Source organism: Sordaria macrospora, chromosome 1, assembly GCF_033870435.1.
Source record: "Sordaria macrospora chromosome 1, complete sequence".
Lineage (NCBI taxonomy): Eukaryota > Fungi > Ascomycota > Sordariomycetes > Sordariales > Sordariaceae > Sordaria > Sordaria macrospora.
This window is the reverse complement of record NC_089371.1, coordinates 3,577,880-3,598,815: the sequence shown is the minus strand read 5'-3', so window position 1 is coordinate 3,598,815 and position 20,936 is coordinate 3,577,880. Positions and strand designations below refer to the sequence as shown.

The 20,936-nt window shown below is 52.9% G+C and overlaps 8 protein-coding genes across 8 annotated transcripts; 5 read left to right on the top strand and 3 right to left on the bottom strand.

Annotated features, from left to right (window-relative positions):
- Positions 1-1,284: 1,284 nt before the first annotated feature.
- SMAC4_04253 (uncharacterized protein) lies at positions 1,285-1,641 on the top strand (the record flags this gene model as incomplete). Its single annotated transcript, XM_003350901.1, has 1 exon — positions 1,285-1,641. The coding sequence occupies one exon, from the start codon at positions 1,285-1,287 to the stop codon at positions 1,639-1,641; it is 357 nt and encodes a 118-aa protein (XP_003350949.1).
- A 1,802-nt stretch (positions 1,642-3,443) lies between these two features.
- Positions 3,444-5,282, top strand: SMAC4_04255 (uncharacterized protein). The gene has a single exon (XM_003350903.2). The coding sequence runs from the start codon at positions 3,859-3,861 to the stop codon at positions 4,996-4,998; it is 1,140 nt and encodes a 379-aa protein (XP_003350951.2). The 5' UTR covers positions 3,444-3,858; the 3' UTR covers positions 4,999-5,282.
- A 189-nt stretch (positions 5,283-5,471) lies between these two features.
- Positions 5,472-7,667, top strand: SMAC4_04256 (uncharacterized protein; the record flags this gene model as incomplete). The annotated part of the gene is made up of 1 exon (XM_003350904.2): positions 5,472-7,667. One exon carries the CDS (start codon positions 5,472-5,474, stop codon positions 7,665-7,667), a length of 2,196 nt encoding a protein of 731 aa, XP_003350952.2.
- Positions 7,668-8,235: 568 nt separating this feature from the next.
- Positions 8,236-12,345, bottom strand: SMAC4_04258 (uncharacterized protein). Its single transcript, XM_003350906.2, has 5 exons — positions 11,340-12,345; positions 11,122-11,178; positions 9,743-11,026; positions 9,543-9,681; positions 8,236-9,484 (listed from the first exon to the last, which is right to left on the bottom strand). Exons 2-5 carry the CDS (start codon positions 11,131-11,133, stop codon positions 9,372-9,374), a joined length of 1,548 nt encoding a protein of 515 aa, XP_003350954.1. The 5' UTR covers positions 11,134-11,178; positions 11,340-12,345; the 3' UTR covers positions 8,236-9,371.
- Positions 12,346-12,685: 340 nt separating this feature from the next.
- SMAC4_04259 (mitochondrial 54S ribosomal protein uL2m) lies at positions 12,686-14,443 on the top strand. The gene is made up of 3 exons (XM_003350907.2): positions 12,686-13,817; positions 13,880-13,953; positions 14,022-14,443. Exons 1-3 carry the CDS (start codon positions 12,830-12,832, stop codon positions 14,124-14,126), a joined length of 1,167 nt encoding a protein of 388 aa, XP_003350955.1. The 5' UTR covers positions 12,686-12,829; the 3' UTR covers positions 14,127-14,443.
- A 955-nt stretch (positions 14,444-15,398) lies between these two features.
- SMAC4_04260 (uncharacterized protein) lies at positions 15,399-18,235 on the top strand. The gene is made up of 3 exons (XM_003350908.2): positions 15,399-16,521; positions 16,611-17,053; positions 17,122-18,235. The coding sequence occupies exons 1-3, from the start codon at positions 16,241-16,243 to the stop codon at positions 17,907-17,909; spliced, it is 1,512 nt and encodes a 503-aa protein (XP_003350956.1). The 5' UTR covers positions 15,399-16,240; the 3' UTR covers positions 17,910-18,235.
- Positions 18,236-19,027: 792 nt separating this feature from the next.
- SMAC4_04261 (uncharacterized protein) lies at positions 19,028-19,228 on the bottom strand (the record flags this gene model as incomplete). The annotated part of the gene is made up of 1 exon (XM_003350909.1): positions 19,028-19,228. One exon carries the CDS (start codon positions 19,226-19,228, stop codon positions 19,028-19,030), a length of 201 nt encoding a protein of 66 aa, XP_003350957.1.
- Positions 19,229-19,279: 51 nt separating this feature from the next.
- On the bottom strand, positions 19,280-20,675 carry SMAC4_04262 (uncharacterized protein; the record flags this gene model as incomplete). The annotated part of the gene is made up of 3 exons (XM_003350910.2): positions 20,279-20,675; positions 19,915-20,160; positions 19,280-19,840 (listed from the first exon to the last, which is right to left on the bottom strand). The coding sequence occupies exons 1-3, from the start codon at positions 20,333-20,335 to the stop codon at positions 19,280-19,282; spliced, it is 864 nt and encodes a 287-aa protein (XP_003350958.1). The 5' UTR covers positions 20,336-20,675.
- Positions 20,676-20,936: the final 261 nt, after the last annotated feature.

The following is a 20,936-nucleotide window of genomic DNA, read 5'->3' as shown; positions in this document are numbered from 1 at the left end:
GTGGGAAGCACTAACATCTCCTCGTGCATCCCTCTCGTTAATCTGTTGGTAATCATGTGCGTAAGTCACCCTGGCGATTTGTGCTGGTTTCAAAGAGGTCCCGCTTAGAACAGGGCAAAGGAAGGGAAAGGGCGAAGATTCGGAACTTGTTTCACCACTTGGGATGCATTGGTGGTCTGGGCGAGGAGTCTGGCCAGACTTCCTTCCATCTTATGCATGATTGCATCGTTCTTTGAGGCTATCCCCGACGTTGTCCTCCGTCCCCGTCCTCATCCCCGTACCCGTGCTCATGTACTATTTCTCGATACGAGCACTGCATTGCAAAGGGCAGACAAGTGAATTCTCCCGATGATATCACGATTTCGCAAATATGATTCGCGTTGGTATCATGATTTGTGTTGGCGTTCTGTGCGTGCCCTTGAAGAATAGAGTTTGGACTGTTGGCTTGGTTGACGATTGGTTTCTTTCTCCCTGCATAACAATCACTTTCTTCCATCCCGGGACCCGTTGGTCCAGTCCGTCCTGTTTCATGGAATGCATGACCGATTCAAATTTTCCCATATCCCCTTGCCTGACTTTAGTAGAGGAGAGTTCCTCGGGTTCCATGCGATAGTCACAAAGGCAGGGTCGTAGCGGTCTCCATTTGCTTGCCTCGTCGTTCCTGGACTCGCACTTCCTCCTGTTCTGCCATCCATCATCCCTTCCCTCTGCGCACCGTTTTAGCCAGGCAAGGAGCTGCATTTTTACGACTCCGAACAGAACCCCCTGGGAGCGACTCCCCGGCTCCAGGGCGGATCGAAGAGAGTTGAGAGTCAAGGTACCCTTGCACTTGCCATCGAGACGGTTACCAAAGTTGGTTTACTTAAAGCCAGTCTCGCACACTTCTCTGCTCCGAGTCCTGCTTTTGTTCTTTTATCTCGTCAGCTCGAGCTCGCCGTCCGTCGAGTTTTCTCAACCTTCCCATCTCCGGTGCATTGACTGAATAAAAGAACGATCCAAGAGCAGGCTTCTTGTTGTTTCGTCTCTGTCTCTGTCACCTTACTCTCTTTTGGTTTTACCTCCATCCAGTCCAGTCATTATCAGCAGCAAAGAAACCCTGGTCTTGAACGACTTTTGAACACTTGAGAGAACCGATTTTGCTCCAAGTCATACACATCTATCACTCGTTCTACGCCTTGCCGTCAGTAGACACTGCCATTCACTACACACCACCGGAGTTACTCCACACTCTTTACGACGATACCGACTCGCAACACCAAAACCAACCGCACATCACAGCCCAAAATGCACAACTCACGCTTCCAGTCTCTCGCCGCCCGCCTCACTCCTCACGGTCTGCGGACCTCGCTGCGCAGCCGCCGGTCCCGCTCATCGTCGACCTCGTCCCGGGCTAGCAGCTCAGACGGCGAGGTGGAAAGGCTCGTATCGCCAGCCAGCTCGACGGCCAGCCGCCGCAGCACGCTCAACCGCGCGGGAAGCAGCGTCAGCTCCTTGTTCGGCATCCGATTGGTGCCATCGGAACCCGAGGAGGAGGATGAGGAGGCCGGCCGCCAGGAGCTCGCCAATGTCTTGGAGCCGAGACCGACGGACGATATGTACTTTTGCAGTCTGGAGGAGAAGATGCAGATGCGGTCCTTTTGAGAAGGTGCTGTGAAGCAAGGAAAAGGAGTGTGTGTGGTTTGAGACCTACCTGCCTGCATACCTACTACCGGGGCATTGACGGCCAAGAAGGGACGACTTTGATGTTCATGAAAAAAAGGAAGAACCCCGACCCTCGCGAGCTCTGGAAGACAGAAGGGAGGAAAATGAGGACATGTCAAGACGGAGGAGTAATGGAATTGGGAATCGGAAATGGGAATTAGGAATTGGGAACTCAACGGCGGCTTGTCGTTCGCGAACCAACCCGGCGCTTGGGGGTATATCTTTTGGTTGGGGTTTTGTTTCTCGTCTCTCTCTTGCTGGAACTATTAAAAAGCGGCATGGGATTATCAGACTCCCTTCATTGTTGGAACTGGAAGCGTATATTTCTCGAGCGGTGTCTTATCCTTACTGATTTTGGACTGCTCTATTTTTTTTTTGGGTGGTGATATCATGATATGTCCGGTGTGGTCGGAGTCTACATAATCATGATGTCAATTAAGGGTGACAACTTACTTACAATAATTTATCTCGAGTAATAAAAAAAAGCCTCAATGTCATGCTGAGAACTTTGATGCTGTCTCTTGCTAACTCATGCTGTGTTTATGCTTGTGATGTCTCAAAACTGTTTCAGATATCTTGTTCCCTTATGTGTTCCCGTCGACTGTGGGGGTGTGGGGCTGAACTACCCCGATGCGGGGCCCGGTGTGGGTCTCGGAACGTACTGACTCCCGGCTGGTTAGACCCTTCTATTCGGTCCCGATCTCCGCTTCGTGCTCCGGTATCTCTTGGCTTGGCCGGGAAAGCACGGAGCAGCAAGAAAACTTACGAAGGTCTGTTCTGTCTTTGCACGATCACGATGAGCCACATGATTGACATTCGCCAGTTCAACACGCACGCGGGTTTGCTGACTACTGTAGTGCTAGTTTGCAAGCTAGCATTTGGTCCAGATACATGTGGCCGTCTTGGATTCGCTACAGAGTTGCCCAGCCTTGGGGGGCTGCGGGGGCCAACGACAGCAAGGCGGTGACGCGAAGGGCCCGGCCCGGCGGGCTTTCAGACTTTTTGATTTTCTGTGGATTTCCTGTCCATCCAGAAGGTCAAGGGAGGAACGTGTGATTACACCTCAGCTTGTCAAGCTGAATGTTACAACTTTTTGCAACTTCCTGAGCGCCTTTGCCGCCTCTGTTTGGTCCGCCGCCTCGTTGCTGAGGATGCTTTCAATAGCCCATCTCACACTGTAAACCGAGTGGTCACTTTGGTTGTATGTGTCGGGCACCAACTGAAGCTCAGCATGGTTCGTGTCATTCCACTTTCTTGTCTTTACTCCGACGCCTTGCTCAACAACGCAACATACCTACACCCTCCTCCCTATGTATCCTCGTCAGGTGAACCTGCGTCCCAAAGGCCAAAAGCGTCGGATACTGGCCCAGACGTTCCTATGTGGGGTGCACTTTACACGAGTGGGTTACAAGTGCCCATGTCGCCTTGTTATTTAAAGAGAGACGCGTGTAAGCACGAAGCAAGCAGTATGCCCCTCATGGGATAGACATCATGTCTGGAAAGCTTCTGTGCAGCTTCACCTTCTGCTTCTTCTTCCGCCCTCCTCCTTCCATTTGACTTCCGTCTTCCGTCGCGCGGAGCTGAGCTTGACTGCTTGAGAGACAGCTGCCACCAGTGGAACGTTTTGTCTGACGTTCCATGACGTCGTCCGGCCCTAAAGAAAGAGTGAATTAGAGAAACAACCTCAAAATCGACAGTTGGTTGCACTTACACTTCTCCTTCCCACTCTCCATCATTCCATTCACCAGACACATCATCTCAGCCGAAGGAAGGAACAAACCTGAACCTCTACCCATAAGGAGCGCTGGTCGCACACTGGGCGTTGGTCACGAACTTTCAACGGCACAAACCTCATCTGCAGCATAAGGCAACTGGAGACGTACGATTACGCTATCCGCCCTCAGCTGTGCTTGCTGAGCCACGCGCGCCGCAGAAATCTGGATACGACGATACCCAGAACCAAACTATTTGGATTTCATCCCCATACATTATTGCCTGTGCATAAAGGATACAGTTTCTCCTCTCCCATTTCCTACCGGTCCTCCTTTCAAATTAGACAGTCACGCAGCAAGCAAACACCGAGACAACAACAGCTCCAAAGTACAGGTGCCGGCACCTTTCACCACGTCTTCAGCACATTTTCAAACCTTTGAGTTAATGCAATATACCCCTTCTTGCAGCCAGCGAAAGCAAGGTCAATACCTCGCTGGACATTATTCATCACGTCAGCCCACCGGCACCATCACCTCGACAGAACAAGTCCACGAGATCCTCAGATTTCTCTGGGATTGCATTCATCCAACTTCAGCAACCATGGCACTCTCCTTCAGCCCCTCCACAGACCCCGACAGTATCAACAGCAGACTGAGGCGTCTCATGTCCCGGAAAAGGATTAGAAGCAAGAAGCAGGAAAAGGGAAGGGCAGTACCTCTAGACTCGCCGGCACCCATTACTCCCATCGTGGCTCTCGCCAAAAGACACGACCCCTGCTCTTTCAGGACCCGGCTCTCCGACGCAGAACTCGGCCCTGAGCTTGGTTACTACGCGGCCAACCATCTGGCGACGACGACAACAACAACAACAACAACAACAACAACAACAACAACCCCAAAGGCATCTAACGGATGTGTGGCGGTTGAGCGATCATTGGGAAGACCTGGCGAGGCACCACCCACACCCCTCCGCGCTACCTTCAGGGTCAGTTCGCGGACACTACGATCCCGCAAACGAAGCCGGCAAGAAGACGAAAACGGATACACACCAACCACGTCTACGAAGGTTATCATGATACCCAGCAGCATCTTGATCGTTCCCTCCGACGAAGACGGGAGCGAGAGCTTCGCGGCAACCCCCCTCTCCCCAGGCTTCGACCTAGTCGACGTTGCCTTTTCGAACCTGGAAGAGTTTGAGGACACGGAAATGGTTTCCTGGAATGATCGGAGACGGGGTAGCGGGCCCATCAACTTCGACGCCAACATGTCGACCATGCGCATGCCCTTTTCCTATCAGCATACACGCGGGGTAAGGAGAAGTGTGGTGGACATGGTGGTTGCTACCGACTCGGCAGGATTCGGGTCAGACGAGTGGTCCGTCATTGCCGACGCATCCATGATCCCGACCTATGGACCGAGCGATGTCATGAAGCAGCCGATTCATCAGGCTATTGTCAGGAGCTTTGTCTCGAGGTGTAGGGCGGCCAAGCGGAGGATGATGATGACTTCTCGACGGCACTCATGTCGGCTCAGTTTGACGGACATGACTGCTGGCCAGCGTGTTTCTGTTGGTGCAGTACACTAATTGGGGAGTTTGAAATGGATCAGGTCGGCTTTTAGATGGCAGCATGTATAAATGATTGATGATACCGACGAGGGAAAACGAAGGATGCAAACAATCCAGTGGTCAGTGGGATGAACACTATACGTGGGCAAAGATAGTCTCGAGAGAGATGTGTCATCCATTTTATATAGACAACTGCATACGGCATCGGGTATGGAGCAGGTTACACCGGTCTGCTGCTAAGGGATCAACTTGAGGTTTTTATGTCCCCCACATACAGCAAACAACGTCGAAGAATATGACAATGATTCACTTCACCATGTTTACACCTTCGTTAATATAAGCTCATGAGTCGGACCATGCGTTGGATTTCTTCCTTAAAAGCTCGCCCAAATCCACGCCTGCCTCGAGTCTATGGAGAGTCGTTCACGATAGAGTGTATTAGCAACACCATTGTTTGTTATCTTACTATCATCTTGTCAAAAGAGCACACAATGGCCAGCGAAACCCAAGAGGACATAAATGGGGAGGCTATGCCTGCAATCGACGGCAACACAAGTGCCGCTACCACCACAGGAGACCCGGCAAGGGACACTTCAACAGCGCCGCATGATGCAACGGCCTCCAACAATGAACTTGACGATACCAGTTCCAGAGGAACCAACGAGGATATCAGCGAGGGGAATAGCAAAGAGGATGCCAACCCCAAACCTGAAGACTTGAAACCAAAGAATGCTGGACAAGCAGATAATGAGCCGGATCATATCGGAGGCCAAGACGCCAAATCTGAGGATCTCAAGCACGAACAAGTGGGAAATAAGGATGCTGAACCTGAAAGTCTCAAGCCCGAGGACAATAAAGCGGAGGTTGCTGAGCCCGATGCTGTTCAACCTGACAATACCAAACCCGGGGATACCAACAGAAACGATACCAAGCCCGAGCCCGAACCCGAAGACTTGGAACCAGATGATGCTGGAAAAGAAGGGGTCGAGTCCGACGAGGCCAAGGACCAAGACGATGGATCCCATAATGCCAACCTCGAAGGCCCGGGACATGAGGGTCTCCAGGCGGAGCCAGCGAAGCTCGATGGTTCCGAATCGGAAGATGCCGAGACTGGAGTTCTTGTACCGGAAGAAAGTATTGACAAAAATAAGACAGCCGAGGATTCTACAATTAAAGATATAACAGCCGAGGCAGCCGCAACTCAGGATAGTGGAGGAGACACTGCTCACGGGATTGCGAACGACGGGTCTTCAGACCAGAAGTTTACCTACCGAAAATACACAGACAAGGAAGTCAATGACCAAGAGGCTGAAGACCAGGACGCAAAAGATAAAGAGGCGGAAGGTCAAGAGGCAAACGATCACAAAGTCGAAGATGATGAGCACCACAAGGACAAGCCTGAGGATTCCAAAGCTGAGGACCCGGAAGATGAGCAGGTCGAAGCTGAGTCTAAAGAGCCTAAAGATAACAAACCTAAATGCGAATCTGGCACTGCTCAACAAGACGGAACTAAGGCCACAGATGCCACAGCCCAGGATCTTTCAGTGGGAGAAACAACAGCCAGCAATACCTCAACTGTAGACAGTGGGCTAGAGAATCTGGCTCAGACGGCTGCGGATGCCGAGTCTTTAGAGCAGGAGTCTCCAGACAACGAGGTAAAGGACCAGGATACGATAGACCAGGATTCCGCAGACAACGACGCGGATAATCAGGAGGTTGAAGACAAGGCGGTCGAGGGCCAACAGGTTTCGGAGCGCGAAGTCAAAGACCAGGAGGTTGAAGACCAGGAAGCCAAAAGCCAAGAGACTAAAAAGCCAAACATTTTGGAGGAACAAATCAGACCTGAAGGGACAGTGTCCCATGAGACTTCAACCAGAGATATTGAGGCCCAAGCCACAACGGCCTTGATCGAGACAACTGGAGACACTCCGCAACCCTCACCGCTATCCAGGTCCATATCACCAACTGCCTCGCCAGCTTCTCCTTCTCCCGAGGACGATAGCCAGTCGAAGAACAACTGTCACGAAACAAAAGCCCACCTCCCAGAAAGCCCACGTCCATCAACGCCTCTACCTCTGGATGATGATGATCCATGGCCCCAGCCCCCTCCAACTCCACCAACCACAGCACCACCTCCCCCACCTGGCGACGACAATAATGTGGAAGGGACTTCAAGTCCTCAACCCCCTTCCCACAATAAACCCAAGGTCCAAGCCAAAGACGGCGCCATGACCAAGAAACTACCTAAAACACCCAACCCCCCTCCCCCTCCGCCAAAGGACGACGACAAGTCTCCAGAAAAAGACTCAGAAGAAACCCTCCCAATCCTCATCTGGTTCCTCACAGGCGGCGGCCACCTAAACCACAAGTTAAACCCCAAACCCAATCGCAAGTCCAACAACAATCCACCAGCACCGCCCACCGCAGCCCGCTTTGCTCGCATGGCCGATTGCCGCCTTCGTAAAGAAGCTGAACTCGAGGCGCAAAAGGAAGCAGCGGGGCAAAAGAATAAGGAAGGAAAGGTGGGAAAGAAGGAGGAGAAGGAAAGAGGGAAGGAGGAGAAGGAGAGAAGGAAGAGAGAAAATCTGAAATGGTTGAGGGGGAAGGGGGTAAGGGTTGGGTTATTAGAGGGGGTTGTTGGGGAGTGTGTGAAGGGTATTAAAGCTGGAAGGGGCGAGGGGAAGTGATGGATGGGTGGGGAAGTAGAGGTAGGTGGAAGGAACGAAGATGGCAGGAACGAAGATGAAAGAAGATATGGATGTTCTGCTGTGGGTAGTATGAGGAAATGAGATGGGGGATGACATATATCCAGAGGCTGGAAATGAAGGGGACCTGTAGAGGCCTGGAGGAGGTGGGTGGTCGTTGAGTTGAAGAATTGTCGTAAACATGTTTCCATCACCGAGGGGTAAGTTGACGGGACGGAGTTATTATCAGTTGGAGAAGGGAAAGGAAAAGAGGTTGAATACTAGCTGAGAAAGGTCGGCTCTGATATCCAGTGGATTGTTGACCAAGTCCATACATCTAATTGAGGTCACTGTCCACCCCAAACATCGATTGTGATGCCTTCGCCCATGAACCTACGGACATGACCTTCATGGGTTGTAATTTGTCCGACTCGCTCAAGAACTAGGGCAATGTGCGAAGAGCGCAGTATCCGGCGCCACTCAAGATACTCCTCAGGAATGTGTACAGTAACCAGCCCAGCAGTCTTAGGATAAACATGAATATCACCCTCACGTTGGAATGAGATAATTTTCCGAACCAAACTGCGCAGTTCCAGGTTAAAGCCAGGCTGTGGAATGGACTGGAATGTCACGCCTCCAACAGGAGGTGACACTCGCGTCCACAGTCTCAACCGGGCATATGGAGACCTTTTCCACCAAGGGAAGTAGGAATACGCTAACATTGTTGTCCTGTCATCATCGTTTTCCATCCATAATGTCATGGGTATCGCTACTGTCCAGAACCTTGATCCATTCCATCCCGAGAACACCATACTCATAACTAATACAAACACAACGAAGGATCATATCTGCCAAGGCACTTGCTCTATGCTTATGCTTTCCATTCCATGTGCCTCGGACTGTAATAACAGTCCATACAAATGAGGGCTTGGTAATCCGACAGAGTGTATGTATGTACAGTAGTGCTTGCCCCCCTTGTTACCACCAGGAACCTTCCCATGCCATGCATTCATTGCCTCCCAGTGGAGCACCATTTTCGTTGTTTTATCTTTCGCTAAAGCCGTTTCTTCATATATCTATCACACAATGTATGACAAGCATCTTCCCTCGTGGACTAACCATACCATGCACCGAGCTTGATCGCGCACAGAATCCCATGTCTGGAAAGAGCAGCAGCAACAGAACGGTGATGATAACTTCCGTGCCGAACCATGGGGGGTAAATAATGAGAAACCGCAACCTGACCATGCCTTTGAAGCCCCTCTCTGCACGAGGGACCATAAAATAAAGAGATACCTCTACGCCTCCCCCTGATTTCCCTTGACACCTAGCGCCACCGCAAAGAAAAGTTTGTGTGTGTGAATAAGGAGGAGCGCAAAAACAAAAACCTGCCATGCCGAATAATATGAAGGTAAAACAAAAGCCGGCCCGTAAGTGCGGGCCAGGTGAATATCCCTCGCCGCGTTTCCTGAAACCAGCTCCCTGTGCACCAAGCAGGTGAAAGAATGCTTTTTGGGTGAGAATAGAAAAGTTGGACGAACGCAGTCTCCATTGAATTCAGAGACAAAAGGCATACCGTCATCTATAGCTTCATGATGTGTCGTCAAACGCCAGCGAGATCCAACCGCGTCGTAGCCTATCCTGAGGATATTGCATAGGTCAGAACCCAAATGCTAGCCCGTGGACGCAGGATGCACCCAGATAAGCTTAAGGAAGCTTGTCAACAGGGCTGTCCTTGAGCTGGTCAAGGGGAATCTCGGCGTCAACAACGCCATACAGAACGGCGTTCTTCTTGGCCCATTGGCGAGTAAGGATGGATGCTACAAAGATGTCAGAATAAGATTACGAGACAAGCTAAAGCCGGTTGGTTCGACATACCCTTGAGGAATTTCTTACTGGCATACTTCTTGAAGAATGCTTCGTGAATAACAGGGCGGGCCAAATAGTCGACCATGAGTTGGAAAACGGGCTCGATCTCTTCCTCGGTGTAGCCAGCATAGTACGCGATGGTCTCGTCCTGTCATCACAAGTGTCAGCCACATGATAATATGACAGTGAGGAATCCACATATAACTTACCCATTCTCCGCGGTCCAGGATTAGGCGTGCCAAGTACATAGCAGCAGCAGCGAGGTGACTGGGGCGGTAAGACATAAAGCGATGGTCCAGCAAGCTGATCTCCATCAGATACTTGCCAAGGGTACGGGACTGAATATCGTAGTTGTCGGCCTTGGAGATGCGGCGAAGAAAGTTCATGGGGTTGGGGTAGCTAAGGTCGTAGTTGAGGGTCGACAGGATGAAGCGCTCCGCGCTGAGGATCTCGGTCTCAGTGAAGCCATCATCGGCGACGTGGCGGAAATTGGCGATGTGAGGGGAGAGAACCTCCTCATACTTGGAGGCAACGAACATTGCGGTAATACCGACAAGCTGAAGACGATCGAGTTGGACGACCTTTGCACTCAAGAAACGATCGATGATGTTGACGGCAAGGAACAGCGTCTCGGGCAGCAAGTGGAATCGAGTATGGACCTCAATGAGCCAGTCGATGAGAATACCGCGAGTCTTCCACTCGAGGTCGTCCTGGTGGTTCATGTACTGAGGGTTCGGCACGGATTTGCATTCGAGGTCACGGAGGTACTCGAAGATTTCCGTCGCATACTCGGCAACCATAAGGGGGTCCTCGAGGTCTTCAGTGTCAAGGTCCTTAACACCTGGCGGATACACTGGCTGAGCAAGGACGACATCGCGAACGACAGGAGCGGGGGGCTCGGCGATCGGCTTCGCAGCCTTGGTGGGAGCAGTATTTTCCTTGACCTCAGTCTTGATGGCCTTCTTCTTCTCGGGCTCTTCGACGTGAAGCTTCTTGCGGGCCGGCTCACTTTCGACGGGTACTGATTCCTTGGTAGAGCCGAGCTTGGTCGTAGACGGAGGAGGCTTGCGCTTGGCCGGAATAGCGCCAGCACCGGCACTGGGGCCAGTCTTGTTGGGCTCTTTGTTGGATAGCGCACGGCGGGCGGCAGTCGCAGTACGGCTCGTAGCAGTCGTGGTCTTCTTCTGGATACCACTCGGCTGGGCCGCCTTCGAAACTAGACCGGGCTTCGCAATCGCTTTCTTCGCTCCCGCAACTTCGACCTTGGTGACATTGCTGACATCGCCCAGTGCGTTCCGCTTACCGCCAACAGTACGAGTGGTAGTGGCGGCGGTGGTTGTCGAAGTTGTCGTCTTCTTGGTCTGCATGGTTTTCGCGGGCATGGACAGTTCGTCGACGTGGAGAGTGGCCGCCTTGGCCCTCGTCATACGTGTCGTAGCTGCTGTGCTGTTCTCGTCATTTTCGTTCGCGAGTGAACGCGGGTTTCTCGTACGCTGCAGGGTTGGGGTTGTATTAGTACAAACAACCAAGGTGTGGACAGCCAATTGCATCAATGAACGACAATGCCACACTGCGCAGGAGAACTTACAAGATTCGGCATTCTTGCCTGATCCTATGCTGGTACAGGAATTGATGTGAAGTGTGTCTACTGACTGAGGTCAGCTAGCTGTTTGGCTTGTTCGTTATTGGTAAAGTTCAAGGTGGAGAGGCCGGGTCTTATCGAAGGATCGATCCCTGCCACGGAGGAAGGATTCACGCGAACGACGAGGGAATTGTGAACACGGACAGCAATGGGAGTAGACGTACCGACTGCAAAACCCAAAGATGTCGGGAAGGATTGACACCGGCGGTCGGCAGTGATGTCGCTGTCGGCACGTTGTTGAAGCCGGAGATCAACCCTGGGTCCCGCGACAGGAGGCTGGCTGTGACCGTGAACGATGTGTGCTGTTGTTAATCGGGATGTTGCCCAATTGGCGACGACGGTCGAGAAGTAAACACGCGATGGCGACGTCCGGAAGTTTGACTGATCGAGGCCGAGGGTTGCCTCCGTGATGGCAGTGGCCTTGCGGGTCCTGGTGATGCGGAGTGGGAAGGCTAGTTGGCGGACGGGAAAGGGAGATATGTAATGTTTACGAGGTGCGTGCAGAGAAGAGTGGAAGTCTTGTTTTTGCGAAGGTCTTGGTGGAGGTGCCAGTGCCAGTGCAGCCCAGTGGATGGGGCTGGAGTGCCAGTGGACGGAGCGGGCGTGTGGACACCGACCCAGGTACCTGATCGGACGTGCTGGGGCTGGGACAAAAGTACCCTTCACTAGTGCAGTGATGCTTCTGAACCGTAAAGTCCAAAACACCGGAAACAAAAACACCACAACAAAGTGATGACGCGCCGTGCAGTTGAGCTTGTCAGACGCACCTCTTGCTGCTGCTTTCTGCGTCGTTAAATCGCCGAATGGTTAGGATGCCGTGCTGTCGAATAAGCAAAAGTCGGAAAAGGTTGTATTGCCAAAGAAATGCGGACTTCAATGACCGGAGTCGAAAGTTGCTGTTGTTGCTGTTGTTGCTGAATGTCGATTGTTGTTGTGCGTCCAGGAAAATGGGTGCTAGTTGTCGAGTTGCAGAATCCGGAGTCGAGAAAGCGGCCAGGAAATACTTGGGCCTGTGTTTTGCAGCAAGCAGGAGGTACCTACAAAGGCGCACCTCAAACACGCAGTGAAGGAAGGCAGGGCCAGCGCCGGCCACGTCCCCTCCCTTGCCGTCAATCCACCGTCAACACTGGCAACCGCAGGGCAACCGGTCAAAGCCGGCTTCTGATTGGCCACTTCTGTCAAGACCGCAAACCTTGGGAAGGAACGGAGCACGATGCACGCTCTTTCCCCGCGCCGCGCTTTCTTTCAGGCCACCAGGCCCCTGCAACGAACATTCACGCGCTGGTGACTGGTCGCTTCCTCCCGCGCCCGCGTTTTGGCGCGCTGTTTGCAGCTCTTGTTCCCCTGCAGTGCCCTGGTAAGAAACAAAGCTCTTTCACTAAAGTTTCGTGGCTGCAACACACAAGCCACACTGTCAACAGCCACAACAGTCCGGGGTTGCGACCAATGCGATGCTGTGATTGGCGCATCAGCCGAGCAATTTTCCACAAGCAGTTATCCATTCGACAAGCCGACGACGGGAACCTCGACGAGCAGCCTGCGAGGACGTCGCACTCCGGTTGCTGGATATCGCAGCAATCGTCCCCTCCAGCACCCCCACCTTCCCAGAGCTCATCGCCAGGAGCTTGGGATATCCGACAGCGATCAAGCAGCCATGCTGCAGCCTCAATTCCGACCTCTCCTCGGGGGGACAGCTTCATTTGCCCAAACCGTGCTGGGCCGCACCCTCGCCAGATGCTATGCCACCAAGGCCGTCACCCCATCAGGAAGCACCGGCACCGGCACCACCACCACCATCAGCACCAGCAAAAAGGATGCCAAGGCCAAGAAAGTAACTCCCTACGTCCGGGACGCCGGCATGATGAGGACCTACAAGCCGCACACGCCCGGTATCCGTCACTTGAAGCGCCCGATCAACGATCATCTGTGGAAGGGCCGGCCGTATCTGCCTCTTACCTTCCCCAAGAAGGGCCAGTCGAAGGGTGGTCGTAACCACAGCGGTCGCATTACCGTCAGACACCGCGGTGGTGGTCACAAGCGAAGAATCCGTATGGTCGACTTTGAACGATGGACTCCGGGTCCGCACACAGTCTTGCGCATCGAGTACGATCCCGGTCGCAGCGCGCATATCGCGCTGGTGAAGGAGGAGGCCACAGGGAAGAAGAGCTATATCGTTGCGGCGGATGGCATGAGGGCTGGAGACGTGGTGCAGAGCTACCGGTCCGGTCTTCCCCAGGACCTGCTCGATTCCATGGGCGGTGTCGTTGATCCCGGTATTCTGGCTGCGAAAACATGCTGGAGAGGCAACTGCTTGCCCATATCCATGATTCCGGTCGGAACCCAGATCTTCTGCGTTGGGTCCCGTTCGGACGGCAAGGCTGTTTTCTGCCGCAGTGCCGGAACATACGCGACCATTATTTCCAAGGAGGAGGAGACTCGTGAGGATGGTACAAAGGTTATGACGGGCAGATTCGTCAACGTTAGACTGCAGAGTGGAGAAATCAGAAGGGTCAGCAAGGACGCTTGCGCCACCGTTGGTATTGCCAGCAACATCATGCATCACTACAGACAGTTGGGTAAGGCCGGTAGAAGCCGTTGGCTCAACATCAGGCCTACCGTGAGAGGTTTGGCCATGAACGCAAGTGAGTAGACCCCCGGAAACATTAGTTTGTCAAGCGAGCAGAAGCAACTAACGGCTCGGTAGATGATCATCCTCACGGTGGTGGTCGTGGTAAGTCGAAGGGTAACAGGCATCCTGTCTCTCCTTGGGGCACACCCGTAAGTTTGGCCCCCTTATATCCTCTCCTTGCCCAGAACAGACGCCTTACCTGTTTATTCTTCTCTAGGCCAAAGGTGGTTTCAAGACACGCAGAAAGTCCAACATCAACAAGTGGGTGGTTACTCCCCGGGTCCGCAACATGGGTGTCCGGAGGAACAAGAAGACTACATAAACACAATAACCTGCTGTGCTCAACTTGGGCTATATACCCACCATCTTGTACACTATGTAGTAAAACGTATTCATTTGTTCGCAGGCCGGCAGTTCGAGGGCTCAGTTTATGTACTGGAAGGATGTCATACGGGGTCACTTGGCCTGATAGCATCGGCTGTTGAAGATCAGCCGTGCTGCCTAGTTTATACCTTCACTCCCGACCGAGCGATACTCGCTTGATGGTGATCAGTTCCGGGACCTGGCTAGGACCGCAGCTCTGTCTATCAACCGGGACATGACCTCAGGGATGTATGAAAGACTACCTCTAGACTTAATGTTCGCTCGACTCGGTCGCTATGTGCTGACCACGAACTGACAGAATGTGCTTTGTTTTTATGGCTGGGAACAATGGGATGAAAGAAACCGTCTGGAAATCGGACGAGTCGTCCAATCATATTTCGCGTTTATTCCTTATGCAAGGAGCAAGACAATAATGCCGACCTCCTTCGCCCTTTCAGATTTGTCACCGGTCCTGTAAACGCCGCCTTTTGAATATTGCGGGATGGTCAAGAGAAAGGGAAGTGTATAAGATAGTGCAGATTGCAGCGCAATGGGAATTCTTTTACGCATTCCAGCGGTGGCATCTTTGCAGTGATTACCAACTGCGCAAGGGCACACATCATGACAGCGTCTCGGTATGCGCCCGCAATTCGGCCGAACATGCCTAGCATCAAAACGCCCCGAAGGGATGAGGCTCAACTTTTGAGAAGGAGGTTCCGTCTCATCTCTCTATATTACAAGATCAAGGGAGAGAAAATGACCATATAGCCCGTAAGGTAGGTGGCTTGAATTTGTCGAGCCCTTGGTGAAGAGTATCTGAAGAGTATCTCCCGTAGTCTCGGTAGAGTTTAATAAGGTGAGGTTACTTTGCGTCATTCTTTTACTGTTTCCAGCGTTTCGGCCGTCCAGGGGCCAGGGCCGTCTGATATTTTTGGAGATTGAATGGGAAGGGATCCACGCGACAGTTAAGAAAACTGCTCCACCATGACAAGTGCCTCGGGCTTTGACCGTGATAAATGCATCGCACTTCGCTGCAGTACTTTCAGCAAAGATTGAACCCCTTCTCTAACAAATAGCTGGGGAGAAGTACCTGCTTATTGGGCCGCAGCATGGTTCCCCAATGGGCGTTCTCCATGCAGCGTTACGCTGGACCGGGGGTGGCCAGGCCCGCCAATGCCCCCTTGAATGATCGGTTGTTACAGAATCGTTGGTTTCTGTTTTAACTTTCCTCGAGCATTGAATCTCACACGAGGAAGCTGCTGCCATTCTCTTATTTCCCACCCGCTCTTGACCATACTAAGTTCATTCAACGCCCACAATTTCGTTTATTATTTCTTACCCTACTGCATTGTTTCTGGGAGTAAGTAGTACTGACCTGTCAACTGACCTCACGCAGACGGTTTGACGGCAGAAGTGCGGCGACCAACCAGCAAGTGGAAACAGGCGTGGGATTCTTTGTTGGCGTTACACGCGCGGTCTTGGAAAGAGGCTTAGAAGTCTTGGGCGGACCATCGTGGACGTTGATCTCTGGGCGAAACTGTTTTTCTTGTCGGACAGGTTCGATACAAGACTGATCACCGGCTGTTCAACCTGCTCTGCCGTCCACTGCACATTCATACGAATTACGTGCACGCGCCAGATCAGATCTTTACCGTAGAGGTATACTGACTGAGTGCGTACTACCGTCACGGCTTCCCGATCTTCACGCTAGACTGAGCGGCGGTGCCTGTACCTCTCCGGCCAAGCCAGGTACTACTTTCCCAAAGTATCATCTCGGTTCCCAACCACACTACGGACAGCCCTAGGTTTCTATAGCCTGGTCGCCTCTCATTGTCGCTTCATCCTTACATTCAGCTGCGGTTTGCGCCTATTGAAACATCCCCTTATTGCTTACCTACGCTCTTTCCGGCTGGCAAACGCGACCCGGCAGACCGCTAGACTCGCTCACTCAGCTGGACTGCGCAGTCACTGGACGCACTACCCGACCCGACCTTTCATCCTGCCGTCCCTTTTTGCTCCCCGTTGAGGTTCCCTTTCCCATCCGACTACCCCTCGGATCATCCTCAGGTCCTCATGCCCGACGATTCAGAAGACCTCCTTATTCCTCCAGCACACGCACGCTCGTTCTCACCAACACACACCGGCGCCTATACACCAACCTCGACGACGCTGATGATGGACGATCTACGACATGCCCGGGGTGGCGGGCCAAAGAGGAAGAAAGGAGGATGGGTGGTGGTGGTCTCATACGTCTTTGACTGGGTCATTATCGCTGTTGCCGCAGCCATTGGCTATGTTCTTGGGGAGAAAACCCCGAACAAGAGACCGTTTTCGCTACACGATCCCAATATCTCGTATGTAAAACCAGAAAGATTTCTCTCGGCCAGTTTTCGCTTGGCCATTTTTTTTATGGTTGTGATGCTAAGACGTACGAACCCTCCAGATTCCCCTTTACAGAAAACGAAACGGTACCCGTCTGGTTGGCCTCAGTCATCAGTGTGCTCGCTCCCATCTTATTCATCGCCATCATTTCGCTGATATTCGTCCCCGGCTCCACTGTCCCTCGGGGCACGCCGAAGGCCATGATCTGGAAGCGAAAGCTATGGGAATTGCATATTGGCATCCTGGGGTTGGCTCTGTCGATAGCGTCAGCCTGGTTGATCACGAATTGCATGAAGAACCTTTACGGAAAGCCGCGACCGGATCTTCTCTCGAGATGCAAGCCCGATCTCGCCAATGCGGCCAAGTATGTCGTTGGAGGGTTTGCCAATGCCACCATGAATGGGCAGTTGGTCAGCGCAAATATTTGCACGAACAAGAACAAGGCCATTTTGGATGATGGGTTCAGGAGCTACCCCAGCGGTCACTCCAGCTCGGCAGCAGCTGGTGAGTACTAACGGTTTCTGCAATATTTGGTGATTTTAGTACATGACTGACTGACCAAATCCCACCAGGTCTCGTCTACCTCTCGCTCTTCATCGCCAGCAAGTTCGCCATCACGATTCCCTTCCTCCCCTCCGGCACAAACGTCGACGCCGCCTCTTTCTCCGCCTTCCCTTCGCGGACCCGCCACAACACCGCCATGGCCGCCATGGGCGGGGCCGAATCGTACGAGATGGCTTCGCGGGGTCCCGCAGGGTCAGGAAGCGGGCGCACCTACACGGGCGGCAGCGGCGGCGTAGTCGAGGAGAAGCGTCTTGCGCAGCACACGCGCGCGGTGGCCGCCGTGCGCCGCCAGGCCGCCGCGCCACCACTCTATCTGCTGCTGATCTGCATCATCCCGTGGTTCGCGTCCATCTTCATCGCATCCTCCCGCTGGTTCGACTTCCGCCATCACGGTTTCGATATCCTCTTCGGCTACATCATCGGGCTCGTCTCCGCCTTCTTCGCCTTCCGCTACTACCACCTGCCTATTTCGCAAGGTGCTGGCTGGGCTTGGGGTCCGCGCAGCCGCGACAAGGCGTTCTGGGCGGGTGTTGGTAGTTACAGCTACTCGACTGACCATAACGTTGGCGAGTACTATCGCGCCCGAGACGAGGAGGAGGCGCTGGGTCCTGATTCCTTGGACCATGGGAGCGGTTATGGACGCCCCGTGGTACACCGGGGTAATGGCACCGGTCTGGAAAGTAATGTGGGACCGGACCAGCCTGGTATTACGGGGAGGAAACCACCATCGCTTGATGCTGATGAACGAGAACGGGTTGATACGGCTTATGGGGGGGTCCATGACAATCAGATATGAGTGAGTAGTTGGGCTTGCGGTGGCAGTTGAGAAATGCATTTCCGGAAAGGAGGACCTGGCCCGGGCGGCTGGGCTTGATGACAAAAAAGCGGTTACTCCTCTGTTTCAGGGAAGGGATTCTGGGGAAAACAACACAGGGTTATGTTAGAACAGTTACCTACATAGGGTTTTGGAACAGTTTCTTCATAAAGTTCAGGGCGGCGTTTTGCAGCACGGGAATGAGGAACCTATCCCATCATACATATTTTTAACTTCTCGAGGGAAGCCTGTGCACATCGATTGAGATTCTCCAAAAAGTTTTACGGACTTTTCTAGTAACAATCGATGCATAGAGTGAGTGCATGTAGCCGTGTGACGCTTTTGTATGGATATTTACTCAACCGTACGCTTGGACAGACGGTCTGGTCTTTCTGGGTTTCCAATGCTCCATGAGACAGGTTGTCCCCCAGATACTGTATACCGTATTAATTCGCGAAATATGCAAGCGTCCCATCCCCCTTTGAGCGCCTACAGAGGACATATGTCGGCGCTCCGTAAGCCAGCTACACCAGCATACGCATCTGTCACGGTAGTGAAGACTCGGGGACAACGCCTAAAACTCTAACTTACGTGCGTTCCAATGTACAGGCTCCGACTTGACCTGTACAGGTTTCTGCCCTCTGCAGGCGCTCAAAAGGGGATGGAGCGTTTGCCTATTTCGCGAATTACTACGGTATGTAGGTGATCTTGATGTTCATTCATCGCGAGTAATGATTTCATACCCCTTGAAAGAGAGGAAGGCCGGGTTTATTGGCCGTTACGGGGGAGCAGTTCGGCATAAACGAAGAGAAGCAATTCATGCGGGTTGAAAGACGACCGTACGGACGGAAGCAGGAAAACAAATAGCTAAGGTATTCCAAAGAATATAAAAACTCTCTATCAATGGCTCTTTCTCTCCCAACCTTATTCACATCGTTTCCGAAGTCCGCTATTGAGTAATTGCCCCTTGGGATGCAGAAACTGGGTAGAGAAGAAAAAAAAAGAAACATCCTGTACTCATACTTTGTTACTCAATACTGTATGGTATATGCATTCCACCCACCACCCACTCAAAACATCCCGTTCCGTCCGTCTCTCGCCTAATCCGTCTCCTCATCATCATCATCATCAACAAATTCCACTTTAACCTGCTGTTCAGAATCCTCTCCTAGCCCGAAAGTATGTCGCAGCCCTTCAGGCAGCATTCCAGCCACGTAGTTGATAGGTCTGCCAAGGTCCAGCCAGTGAACTGGATCGCCATGCCGGTCAGGTTTGTCCTCGGCTTCGTCGCGCGCTCCCATCGTGGCTTCCGAGTTCCAATACTCTCCATCAACCCAATCAGCAACCCCTCTCTAATGGACACCTTCACCACCGGCAGCAACGCCTCCTGTCGCCGCACCTGCACCTAGCGCACCTGCCGCTGCCGCGGCCGCATGTTGCTGTTGGGCTCCTCCCTCAACCTCTTCCATAGCGACCAGCTCCTCCTCTTCCTCGTCTTCCTCCTCATCATCAAGCTCAGCCTCGTCCTCGGCGTCCTTAAACCCGCTCTCGACCTCGAGCTTCCTCAGCCGCCTGCGCATCTCGTCCCGCTGGCCGTTCTGCCAGCGCACCAGGGCGGCGGCGGCGTGCACCTTGAAGCCGTAACAGCGCGGGATGTAGCGCTCCACGCTCTTTCCGGGTACCAAAGTAGGGTACACCTGGAAGAAGATGTTGTGGAACGAGGTGCCAAAGTAGGCGCCGTCGATGGCGGCGTGGCGCGACGACTTGGGGTTGTAGATGTCCTCGCACCGCGCGCAGTAGAGCTTGACGGGCTTGGAGTTGGGCACGTCTGAGAGGCCCATGGGCAGGAGCGGGTGCGAGGAACACATAACGCGCGGGCACTTGCCGAAGTCGGCTTTCTTGTACTTTTCGAACTGTTGATTGAGTAGATTTTGTTAGTCATGGATACACATGGGAATAGGAATAAGAGCAGACTACTACTACTAACCATCTTCTGAAGACCCCGGGTTGTGACAATGTATCGAGCATGGACGAGACCGTACAGGTGCCTAGCAGACTTCTCTATTGTTTCCCGCATGTCATCGTCGCAGTCAAGGTCGAAGACATCCGTGATGAGGTCGAGGGCGTATTGGTAGTACTGGACCTCGGTGTTGAGCCCGGTCAAGTTGAACCGATCGGTGATGTAGTCCTCGTCGATTTCGCAAAAGTATTCATTGCCTCGCGAGGAGATGAACTATGCAGCCAGACGCGCAACCAATGTGTTAGCATGACAATTGGGAACTTTTTGACTGGCTGTAGTAGTAACGAACGATCACAACAACAACAACGATTGCTAGAAAAGAAAAGCATACCCAGTCGCGCCAATAGCTGGCATAGTCACTCTCAGACTCGCTCACAAAGTCATCCATGGCCGGCGACAACCAAGTCTATGCTCGGCGCATAAACCTCCAGGAAGGGAGGGTTGGTGGGAGGAAGGAAGTGCGGGCGCGCGAAACGACCGTCGGCTGGCGCTTCGAATCAACGAGTGCCAAAATTCCGGGTGCCGGGGGGTGGGGTCACGGCGTTTGAAACTTTTGTTGGACCGAACTGGGAGAGCGCCGGGCCGTAGATGGGGGGAGTGGGAGGTTGGGATTGAGCTGGCACAAGGCACAATGACGACAAGATGTTGGAGGCAGAAGAGGAATTGTGATGCTTTTTGCGACGGTTTGACGACGGGAGTTCAGGTGGAATGGGGTTCAAAGCCGGCCGCCTGTGCAGGGCAGTGCAGGTGGGGGGTCTGGACTCTGGCGCCTAACAAGGGACTCTTTTTGGTGGTGGGGGGGGGGGGGGGGGGGGTTCATCGCCGTTGCAGTAGTCTCCACAGGGCGGGTTGTAGGGCCCCTGCTCTTCATTATCAGCAGTCCCTATCGTCGGCCTCCAGTCAGCCCAACGACACAGCGTATGAAATTATAGAAGTACTTGAACGTAAGGTACCTACCTATATACAGTTGGGGAAGCATCCGGATCTGT